General features: G+C 36.7%; 1 protein-coding gene across 1 annotated transcript; it reads right to left on the reverse strand.

The window, feature by feature from the left end:
* Window positions 1-1464: 1464 nt before the first annotated feature.
* LOC145112150 (putative receptor-like protein kinase At2g39360) lies at window positions 1465-1905 on the reverse strand. The gene has a single exon (XM_079048360.1). The coding sequence runs from the start codon at window positions 1903-1905 to the stop codon at window positions 1465-1467; it is 441 nt and encodes a 146-aa protein (XP_078904486.1).
* Between the last annotated feature and the right edge of the window lie 10185 nt (window positions 1906-12090).

Below are 12090 nucleotides of genomic sequence, written 5' to 3' on the forward strand. Positions count from 1 at the left end.
ATAGTTCCACACAAAACACACATACAACTTAATCCCATACGACGGAACAAGCCCGCCCTTATAGTGTAATGAGTTAAGATAGGGCTTAGGGCCCCCAATTGTAAGGGCCCTGTTTAATTTCAATAAGCTTCTCGTTTCCAAAAAAAATCATGCTGCAAGATCGAATCAATACACATCCCACTCACCCGGCGATTCAACTTCTGTTCTTTTCCTCCCTTCTCTAATCGATTTTGCGATTCAAGCCTTCAAGGGTTCAACTGTTCAAGGCAGCAATCAAGCAAGCGATCGCTGATTTGCTGCTGTCTTCACTCTTCACTCCTCGGTTCTTATTCCTTCTTCAATCTTCATTCTCGGTTTCTGTTTATGTTGATGATCTGGAGAGTGGCGATCTGGATTCTGGACTGCCACTATTCTTCTCAATTCTAATATGCTCTCACTGAAACAAAGAAACGGTATTATCTCTGAATCTCAATTAGGGTTAATCTTTTGAGTTTTGACAATGGACATTACAGTTTAGTGGTTTAAACAACCACAAATGTTTTATTGTAAGTTATTAATCCATGGACCAGTTGATTGCAGCATGGAATTTTGACATTGGCAGACTACATATGAATGATTTTTTTTTCATAATAAATTAACCTTATAACCTTATTTGCAATCTAATGAATGATTTTTTTTCATAATAAATTAACTTGTGATAGTATTTGACAATGTTTGGTTCTGATTATTGACACAGATTAATGTGGAATTCCATGTGAGATTTCAATTAGATATGTATATAATTGATTTCATTAGAAATATAGCAAACAAAATATAAAAAGTTTTGAATTTATATTTTTGGTGTCACATACCGTTAACTCAATTACCTAAAAAGTTTAAGTTATGTAATTTGTATTTGAATGAGATTCTTGTTTGACATCATGTTATATAATTTCTTTTGATTAAAACACAATGTTTTATTATTAAGTTATGTAATTTGTATTTTAATTGTTTTTGGCTTTCTCCAAATTGCATGAATGATCAAAGTTGTTAACTATTACATTACAAAGTTTAGTTTTTTTCCAAATGCATATGTTGCCTATAGGATTATGTTAACTATTCCTTTAACCGTTGCCTCTGCAGAAAGAAGTTCTTCTAAATTAAAACTGTTAAAAAATTATTTAAGATCTACAATGTCACAAGAAATATTAAATGAATTAGCTATTTTGTCAATTGAAAAACAGTTAGTATAAGAAATTGATTATGAAAATTTCATTAAAGAATTTGCATTTAAAAAGGCTAGAAAAGTTAACTTTATGTCATAAAATATATTCACAAAAAACATATACAAAAAAAAAAAAAATTTAACTCCGTCATTTGTAAACTTTTAAGTTTATTATTGTCGGTCCCAAAGCCCGGATAAAGGAGGAGGGTTTTTAACATTAAGTATTATAAATGTCAAAGGACCCCAAATTTTTGGTTCGCTTAGAGCCCCAAACTCGTTGAGCCGACCCTGCGACGGAAGACTAACATAGTTAACAAAGATGATTTTTGGTCATTACGCACACCAAGTGAGTATACGTGTGATTCTTTATTGACTATGCCACTTTCATTATAATTGGGATCCATGTAAACGGAGGCTCCAGCATCAAAACTAGTCATTATGCTACGGTGTTGATTTAGGGGGCCTCCAGAAACACTAATTTTGGCTTCCAAATTTCCATCTAACAATATGTTTGCGCCTTTGATGTTTCTGTGTATTACTGTGCGGCCTTCTCCAAGACCCGAGTGTAAGTACTCGAGTCCCCTTGCTGCCCCTATGCAAATCTTCAAGCGTTGAGCCCATGTTAGGCAACGTCTCTTATTGGGGTCTTGGAGATGATGTTCAAGGCTTCCATTGACAGCATATTCTAAAGCTATGATCATCTTATTGCCTTCATAACAGTAGACAACAAAAGGGATGATGTTTTCATGGTTGAAGCTACAGATCATCTCGACCTCATCACGAAAGTCATTCTTCTCTTTGTAACTATTTGGATATAAGTATTTGCACGCAGCTATACGATTTTGCCAACACTAAGAGAGTTGTTCTTTGTAGACTACACCAAATCCACCATTTCTGATTCGAGTTTCTGGACTGAAGTTTCTGGTGGCCACGTCAATCTCCTTCAATGGAATAAGAAAACTTTCGAGGGTTACCTCTGCATATGACATTGTTTTCTGATACTAGTGAATGTATCGATGATTATGATTCAACGAGTATATTCAGACACTAAGTTTGCCTTGAGATATTTAGACCGACCCTTGTGTCTCAACTTATATATATAGGCCTTAGCTTAAAAGGATTTTATAAACAGTTGACTAATACGATGTTGGTGAATAACCGTGTCATCGAAAATACCAAGTAAACCACGTAATATAGTGAATAAATCTCTTTTATAAAATTAAGTTCCATCCACTTGACTTTTGATGTTTGACCCAATTTATAATGAATTTGGATATTAAATAAGATTTTAATTATTAATAAGTGAATTATTATATTTTAAGAACTACATATTTTGTTTATTATACATTTACAATGTATGTTCTTAAATGTTGATATACAATGTCCCTTACTATTCTGAAGCATTCAACATATCTTTCGACCTTTAAAGGAATTTTCCATCAACTCACCAGACAAAATCCATTTTTGACTACGAAAGTAATTACCAAATCTAATAAAAACGAAATTAGAGTGTGATGAACCAATATAAAAAAGTAGTTTAATTTATTCTTTTTTGAAAATTTAATGACAGTTTAAGGAAAAATGAAATTATGTCACTATTATTATAAGGGATAAATACAAGTAATATATATTACAAACTAAGCTCTAAATCATATAATTATTTTTAACTCATGTCATAAAATATTCATGAGTATGTTCAATTTGCTCTTTAAATCATTTTTTAATTTCTTTAATAGGCTAATATATTTGTTAGGAAGTAAAATGGATAACTAGAAAACTATAAGCACACAAGACACAATATTTACATGGTTCGGCCATAGTGGAGCATCATGATGTACAAGTGGCACATCATGAACTCTAATTGCTCAACATCCATCATAGTGGCACAACATGGTGTAATCCTTGAGCAATACCACCTTCTGAGCATCCGTGAACAATCTTAAACATCATAGACAACTTCATAGCATACTTGGCTCATCAATAACCAAAATAGTCCATCTTGCGCCATCATGGCACAACAGGAATATGGATGGCCCAAGTGACTTCAAGTGTGGCACAAGAACATCAAGATTTAAGCAACAACACCTCCATGGCACGACAGGAACATGCATGGCAAAACAAGGCCATGCATGGCGCAAGAGCAATCCTCATGACACAAGAGGAGTACCCATTGGCGCAAGAGGGATCCCCATGGCACAAGAGGAACCCCTCATGACACAAGAGGGAGCATAATGGCGCAAGAAGAGAAACCATGGCGCAAGAGCATCCTTCTTGGCCCATCCCTTTAACATATGGCACAACAAGGTCCCCATGTTGCTCCATATCACTCCTAAGTTCTCCAAACCTCTTCCAGCTGCTCCAAACCCCCTTCTGTATGATTCGTTCCTTTGCAACTTGATCCGTTCCTTTGTCAGACGATCCATTCCTTTTTCAGATGATCTGTTCCTTTGTCACATGTTCCATGAACCCTAAGTGTTCCATTAAGTTCCAAGTACTCAAAATGCTCCATGAACATGATCCAAATGCTCTATGAGCATGATCCAAATGCTCGAGTCACATTTAACAATCTCCACCTTGATTTGAGCATCCTCTGTACTCCACCTCGAACAAGAACTTCCTCTCCATTCCTGCCATCAGGCCCTGAAGGGGTTTACCTTCTGAGAACATCAACTAAGTCCAATCATCAGTATTGAAAACTTGTCTTAATCCACAATATCCCGAATGAAATTCATCTTGACATCAATGTGCTTTGTCTTCTCGTGATACAGAGGGTTCTTAGCATGACTCAAAGCACTTTGACTGTCACAATACAAGACAAGCTTCTCCACCTTCTGACCAAGACTTTGAATAATCCCTTGCAACTATATCTCCTCCTTTATTCCTTCCGTCATGGACATGTACTCGGATTCAGTTGTAAACAAAGCAATGGTATCTTGTAACGTTGACTTCCAACTGATGGCACATCCGAATAAAGTGAATATATAGCATGTCTGTGACCTACGCTTCAACAAGTCACCACCATAATTAGAGTTGGCGTATCCCACCAAGTAACTCTTCGCATTTGCTCCATACACCAATAAAACATCCTTCGTTCCCTTCAAGTATCGCAAGATCCACTTTACAGCGTCCCAATGAGTCTTCCCTGGATTGCTCATAAACCTGCTAACCACACTAACTGGATGAGCCAAATCAGGTCTGGTACAGACCATAGCATACATGAGACTTCCAACAACACTTGATTATGGAACCCTTTTCATGTACTTCCTTTATTCATTAGTAGTGGGTATAGTATTTGGACCAAGTCTAAAGTGAGCCGCCAAAGGAGTTCCAATTGGCTTGGACTGATCACAATTGAAGGATTGCAAAACTTTCTCAATGTACTTCTGTTGAGAAATACACAACCACCCTGGTTTTTGTCCCTTTGAATCTCCATCCATAGTATCTTCTTTGTTGCTCTGGAATCCTTCATCTCAAACTCATTCTTCAGGGTTGCTTTCGAGTCATTTATTCCAGCCATGTCCTTAGTTGCGATGAGTATATCATCAACATATAGCAAAAAAATTTATGTAAGAATCTGGTGAAAATTCCTTTAAGTAAACACAATTGTCTAACTGGTTCTGAGTGTAGCCATTCGAGATCATGAATGAATCAAATCTCTTGTACCATTGTCTTGGAGACAGCTTCAAAGCATACAAAGATTTATTCAGCAAACATACATGATCCTTCTTAGAATCAAGGAACCCTTCTGGTAGGGACATATAAATCTTTTCTTCTAAATTTCCTGGAGAAATGTCGTTTTCATATCAAGTTGTTCAAGCTCCATATCAAATGCACTCACCATGGCCAAAAGAACCCGATTTGTCTTGTACTTCATGACCGGTGAGAACACCTCGCGATGATCAATTCCTTCTTTCTAAGAAAAACCTTTCACCACCAACCTTGCCTTGAATCTAGTTGGTTCAACTCAAGGTATCCCTTCCTTCCTCTTAAAGATCCATTTGCATCCCACCGGCTTTGCTCCCTTTCATAATGGAACAAGATCCCATGTTTCATTCTTCTTTAAAGATTGCATTTCATCATTCATGGCCATCAACCAATCATTTTTTCTTTACTCGCCACAACCTCCTTATACAATTGAGGCTCCTCAGTGTCAATGTCTTCTACAGTTTCTAAAGAAAAAAAAATGGAGTCAAGTTCACCTGAATTCACACATCCCACATATGTATTAGGTTGTCGAATGACCCTCCTTGATCTTCTAATTGTTATGTATTCTGACTCATCATCCTTCCCGACATCAGCACCATTGGCTGAAGATCCCATGGGTTGCTCTTGGGTTTCACCTTTTCCAGGTTGATTACTATTGCCTTGTTCTTTGTCACTTATCACAACTCTGTCTGGAGTTTGAGTTGCAAACTCCACCTTCTGGCTAGCACCCTGATCTTTGTTCCCTGTTTGACTTGTATCACCTCCTCCCTGGTTACCAATGGCAGATTCATCAAAGGTCACAATTCTGCTCATGATAAATTTAGGAGTTATTTATTCTTCTGTACACCACAGTCACTAACCTTTTACTCCTGTCACATATCCTAGAAATATGCATTTCATTGCCCTTGGCTCAAGTTTACCATCATTCATATGAGCATATACGGGGCATCTAAATATACGTAAACCAGAATAGTCAGAGGGTTTCCCGGACCATACCCCTTGAGGATTCTTCAAGTCTATTGCAATTGATGGTGATCTGTTCACTAGATAGCAAGTACTGTTAACTACTACCCCTAGAATTGTTTGGATAAGTTAGAAAATATATGCATGCACCTTGCTTGCTGCATGAGTGTTTGGTTCATCCGTTCTACTATGTGTTGTACAGTGCGGTGCCTCATTATACCTTCTACCTTGTAGAAATTATCGAATGGAGCATTACAGAACTCCAACCCATTGTCATTTCTCAGAGTCTTGAACTGTTTTACAGTCCTTTTTTCAACCATGGTCTTCCACTCCTTGAACTTCCCAAACACTTCATCTTTGGTCTTTAGAAATTACAACCAAACCTTCTTGAATAGTAATCAGTGAACATCACAAAGTATGAGCATCCTCCTTGATACTTCATTGGTTCAGGACCCTATAGATCTGAGTGAACATACTCCAGGATTTCCTTTCTTGTGTTTTGACCGGTACCGAACATCACTTTGCGATGATTTACCTTAACACAAGCATCATAAAACTTTATCTTTCCGGTAGCCTCTCCACTAGGCAGTCCTTGTCTACTTAGAACTGACATGCCCCTCTTACTCATGTGCCCCAACCTACGATGCCACAACTCTGTCTTTTCATCACCTTCATTAAAGGATTGGGAGATTGCCACTGTTCCCATAATAGTACTACCTTTTAGGATATATACCCCTCCACGATTCATCTTCCATTTCATTATAACCATAGAACCTTTAGTCACTTTGACCTAGTCACCTTTACCAACGTACCACATCCCATTCTTAGCCAATGTGCCAAGAGAAATTAGTTTCTTACGAAGTTTTGAAACGTACAAGCAATCTAACTCCCTGACCATGCCATAGTGCATTTTGATCTACGTTGTGCCACTACTTTTGATATTGCTCACCCAGTCGTCACTCATCTTAATTATGTCATCCCACTCTTTGAAGGAGTCAAACCCATCGTGATGATACGTCATGTGATAGGATGATCCAGAATCCAATACCCAAGTATCAACAGAACTTGATGTACTCATAGTCAGTACATCACCATCATCCCCTTCATCAGAACTTTTCTGAACCACAACAACAGTGTTATTGCTGCTTGATTCACTCTTGGACATCAGAGAGTCCTTCACATTAGAGAGTCCTTCACATCATTCACAGTGATCGTTATCCTACCATAGAGCATGGTAACAATGATATTCTCATATGAGTTCGGAAGAGAACATAAGAGAATAAGCCCATGATCTTCATCTTCAATATTCACATCAACCCCTTGTAGATCCAAGATCATGTGATTGAAGTTATCTATATGATCTTTCACTTGGGTACTTTTAGGCATTCTGAGAGTGTACAACCTTTGCTTCTGATACAACCTATTAGTCAGTGATTTATTCTTGTCCTTGTCACAAAGTTTATCCCAAAGCCCAAAAGAATTTGTTTGATCCACGACCTCCCTCAGTACTTCATCTGTCAAGCTCAATAGAATGCCACTATGTGCCTTAGTTAGTATGTCCACCTTCTTTTCATCCGCCATATCCTTTGGCAGTGTTGCTTTTCCTGCCAGTTCCGCTGCGCATCCTTGTTGAGCCAGAAGAGCCTTCATCTTCACCTTATATATTTTTAAGTCACTTGAACCATTGAATATCTCCAAATCAAACTTGTGAGTAAACATCTTCAATCACAGGAATACAAACTGAAGCTATGATACCACTTGTTAGGAAGAAAAGTGGATAACTAGCAAAACTATAAGCACACAAGACACGATATTTACATGTTTCGGTCAAGGTGACCTACGTCCACGGGTAGGAGGAAGTATTCTTTAATTCAGAGCTCAGAAACAGAGGTTACAAGTACAATTTCATAGAGATTCGCCTATCACTCTAGAATTCAAGATACAAAATGATCTAGCATGCATCCCTATGTATACTTCAGGGATCAGACTTAAAACCCTAATTGGCCAAGCCCATTGACCCATAGGCCCATGAAAGGTTTCAACCAATCACAATCTGCCATGCATCATCTTCTAGAACATTAATCCAGGTCATACAACCCATGAGCATCAATAATACACATGATGTACCACCTTGTGCTATAGTGGAGCATCATGGTGTACCAGTGGCACATCATGAATACTAATGGCCCAACATCCATCATGGTGGCACAACATAGCGTAATCCTTTAGAAATCCAAACTTCTGAGCATCGTTAAACAATCTTGAGCATCATAGAGGACTTCATAGCATACTTGGCTCATCAAGGATCAAGATGGTCCATCTTGTGCCATCATGTTGCAACATGAATATGGATGGCGTAAGTGACTTCAAGTGTGGCACAAGAACATCAAGATTTGAGAAAAAAAGACCACCATGGCGCAACAGGAACATGCATGGCGCAACAAGGCCATGCATGGCGCAAGAGCAATCCTCACAGTGCAAGAGGAGTACTCCTTGGTGCAAGAGGGATCCTCATGGCGCAAGAGTAACCCCTAATGGCGCAAGAGGGAGCCTAATGGCGCAAGAAGAGATGTCATAGCGCAAGAGAATCCTTCTTGGCTCATCCCTTGAACATATGACACAACAAGATCCGCATGTTGCTCCATATCACTCCCAAGTCCTCCATACCTCTCCAGGTGCTCCTCACCCCACTCTGTATGATCCGTTCCTTTGGCACTTGATCCGTTCCTTTGTCAGACGATCCATTCATTTCTCAGATGATCAGTTCCTTTGTCACATGTTCCCTGAACCCCAAGTGATCCATTGAGTTCCAAGTGCTCCAAATGCTCCATGAACATGATGCAAATGCTCCATGAGCATGATCTAAATTCTTGAGTAACATTTATATAACATATTATGTTAGTATAGGAAAAAAGAAAATTGATATCTTGTGTACAACAGATGAGCAGAAAAAAGAAAGAACATGGAGCCAAAAAATCAGCAAATAAGACTAAGGAACTTGTGATTCTTATGGAATAATCATCCCATTGGGCCTTTGACCACCATCGATCAAATAACTATATGGAAAATTTCTGATTTTTTTTCGACCGTAACAAAAAAAATTGATTCACAATAAATCGATTATTGTTTTCCACGCAACCTTCTGATTTCTGATTTCCGATTTCAATTTCTGTGTTTTGATTTCTTATTTAAATCTTTCTCAATACACCGATTCTAATAATCTAATTTCAACATCACAAGTTCACAACCCGATGGTTTTCCTTTCCATTACTTACTTTCTTCTCATTGGTTTATAAGTTTAAATAATAGCATATTTCTTAATAAACATTTATCTTGTAGTGAAAAAGGAAAAAAAATGAACAATTAATACTATTACAAAAACAACGTAAGGTTAAATTTAAAACAAACGCCTATTCTAAAAAAACAAACAAAAAAAGGCATGCCCTTTCCTATACTATTTTTTTTTACCGCAAGGGCCTTATTTTTTTTCTGGGGCCTTAAATCGGCTTGGACTGACTCTGGCTAGGTTAAACCCTAGAGCCAGTTTTTCCTACTGTCAAAATCATCCAACCTCTACCTCTCTTACTCTAAAAATATGAAAGTCACAACCTTTCTCCTAGGGTTGGTGATTTTCGAGCAAACCCTAATTTCTAGGTTCTTCCCTTTGCTATTTTGTATGTGGTTCTGATTTTGTTAGGGGGATTCTCTTTTGTATCCTTTCATCTTGCAACGAAGTTGGTGTGTATGACATCACAACGAAGTCAACCAGAGGTTAGTAGTTTCTTTTTATTTCATTATTCAAAGTAGGATGCTAAAATAGTAAACCATACATCTATAGTTTCATGTGCACTTAGGTATATTAAGATTTGATTTTTCTGCTACCTATATGTTATGTACTTGATGATTATAATCCCCAATAGTGGTATCAAAGCCTAGTTGTTTTAGTTATGGTACAAAACTTTCTTAAAAACGAAAAACAAAAAGAAAATTGTAACCATAGGGCGTGTCACGCTTTCTGTAAAGCTTGGCGTGCCTACCCGAATTTCAGGATTTTGGGATTTTGACTGATTTTGAATATCTAGGGATAAGCTATATTTTAAAATAATATTTGGTAATTAATTTGGAATATTATTTAATTAAAATTAAATTTGAATATTAATGAATTAATTTTGAATATTATTTAAACTTGAATTAAAATTTAAATGTTTACCTTGAACTTTATTTGATAATACATTATGTTGGATTGTCGTTTTATATTCGTGTAATACAATATTATATGGTGATCTCTAATTTTTTGTATTGTTTCATCGGTCTACTGTTTTCTATGCTTAAATTAATTTTTAATTTGTACAATGTTATTAAGGTTATAGGAATGGAAGATGTGCCATGAAAAAAGAGGAACATAGTATTGTGCATCTGCAAAAAAGATTTACGTAGAAAAAATCATATTAGTTTTGATCAAAATAATATCATGATCGGTGACAAGTAAACTTGGCGATAAATATTTTAAAAATTTATGGTTGGAAACCAAGTTATGTATGTTTTAATTTATTACAAATATGGATAACTTGTTAATTAATTATTATGTCTCAACTTTTTTTTTGAAATTTTAGAGGATCTGTAACATCGAGACCGATGCTCTGAAAAAATTTATGAAGAAGAAAAATATGAAGCTTGGAACAAATTTTAGACTGTTACAAATTTTGTAAATAAAGAAAAAAAATGCTTATGCTAAATTTTCTTTTCTATATCCCATTTATTAGCATAATTTCGTTGTATAAAAAATTACCCCAAAGTTTTTGATATGTTTTAATTGTTTATTTATTATTATTGATAGTATTATGTGTATGTTTACATATAATTAATAACAATTTATTAATCTATGTGAAGGGAAAAAAATGAAAAAGATAAAGCAGACACTGTTAAAAACAAATTCATTACCCACTTAGGGCGATATGGATGGGAAGGTGTTGAAAAAAAAACTATCATATGGCCTCAACTTGTATTAAAATACAAGTTTCTTGAATGTAAACAAAATAATTGTTCTAAGTTTTATTTATTGGCTTCCACCATAAAAGGCAAAGAAACCAATATGTACGAACTTCCACAAGAGACAATTGAAGATTTCAAATTTATGGTAAATACTTATGTTATTTAATTATTAATGTTTTTGATTTTTTAGTAAATAAATGTTAACAAGCATTTTTATAGGAACAAGAAAAGAAAAATATGATAGCTGATGGGAATTACAATAAAAATAAGGAAGAACCCTTTGTTTGACTTTTGGGATGCCAACACGAGGGATGGTATCAGAGATCATTGGGTTTACTGATGCTTCTAGTTGATTATTTAAATATATTGTCAATAGTCAAAACTCGATACCACAGGTCGACACGAGCCCAAATTTTCATGACTCTGGTTGTGCGTCTAGTGGACGGTTGTTAGAATATTCACCTACCATGGTAATATATTTATATTGCATGTGATGTGTTGTAACGCCAGGTTCCTCGTATGCATTTAATTATAATTTATTCACTTTTGTAGAGCTACTCGACGAGCTGGGAGCCCCAGACTCCTCGAGTAGAAACTAGATTAACCGTGGGATTTAAGTTGCCTACTCGACGTGTTGAGAAGCCTCGGCTCGACGAGTAAGGATGCCAGGATGAAACCCTACTTTCAGGATTTTGCACCCTATTTAAGCATCATAATCCCCACTTGTTGGCCTCATTTCCAGCCTCCAAGTCCCAAAACCTAATCCACGAAACCCTAGAGCCTTTTATGAATTATGATCCATCTTTGAGTGAGCTTTGTGTACTTGAAGCTTGTGAAGAAGAGGAGAGGCTTGAGGTTTCAGAAGGAAGCTAGTAGATCCAGAAACAACATCTCATTCTCTCCATTTTCTGGTAAGCAAGTCTCATCCTTTCTTAGTAGCTTGTTAGATCTTCTTCTTATCATTTTATGGGGTTTTTGGTTCAAGAAACATGATCTTTGGGACATGGACCTCCCAAGTGGATATACTTTCAGATCTACGACCTTGAGGGGCTTACATGGAATAAAGGTGCAAACTTTATGGCCATGGAAGCCCCATGCAAGCTACGAGTGGTCATTTTAGCCTTTTAGTCCCCCAAAGGCAATGCATGGAGGAAAAGGCAGGGACTTTACGTGCTCATGGGGTGCTTAGAGTCTAGATCTCAGTGAATATGCCTTAGTTGGAGTAT

The sequence above is a fragment of the Lactuca virosa genome, chromosome 5 (genome assembly GCF_052849685.1).
Source record: "Lactuca virosa cultivar CGN04683 chromosome 5, Lactuca_virosa_CGN04683_v6, whole genome shotgun sequence".
NCBI lineage: Eukaryota > Viridiplantae > Streptophyta > Magnoliopsida > Asterales > Asteraceae > Lactuca > Lactuca virosa.

Excerpts from the sequence above, each read along its gene's own strand:
- LOC145112150 (XM_079048360.1), bottom strand. The coding sequence starts at position 1,905 with ATGATCATAGCTTTAGAATATGCTGTCAATGGAAGCCTTGAACATCAT.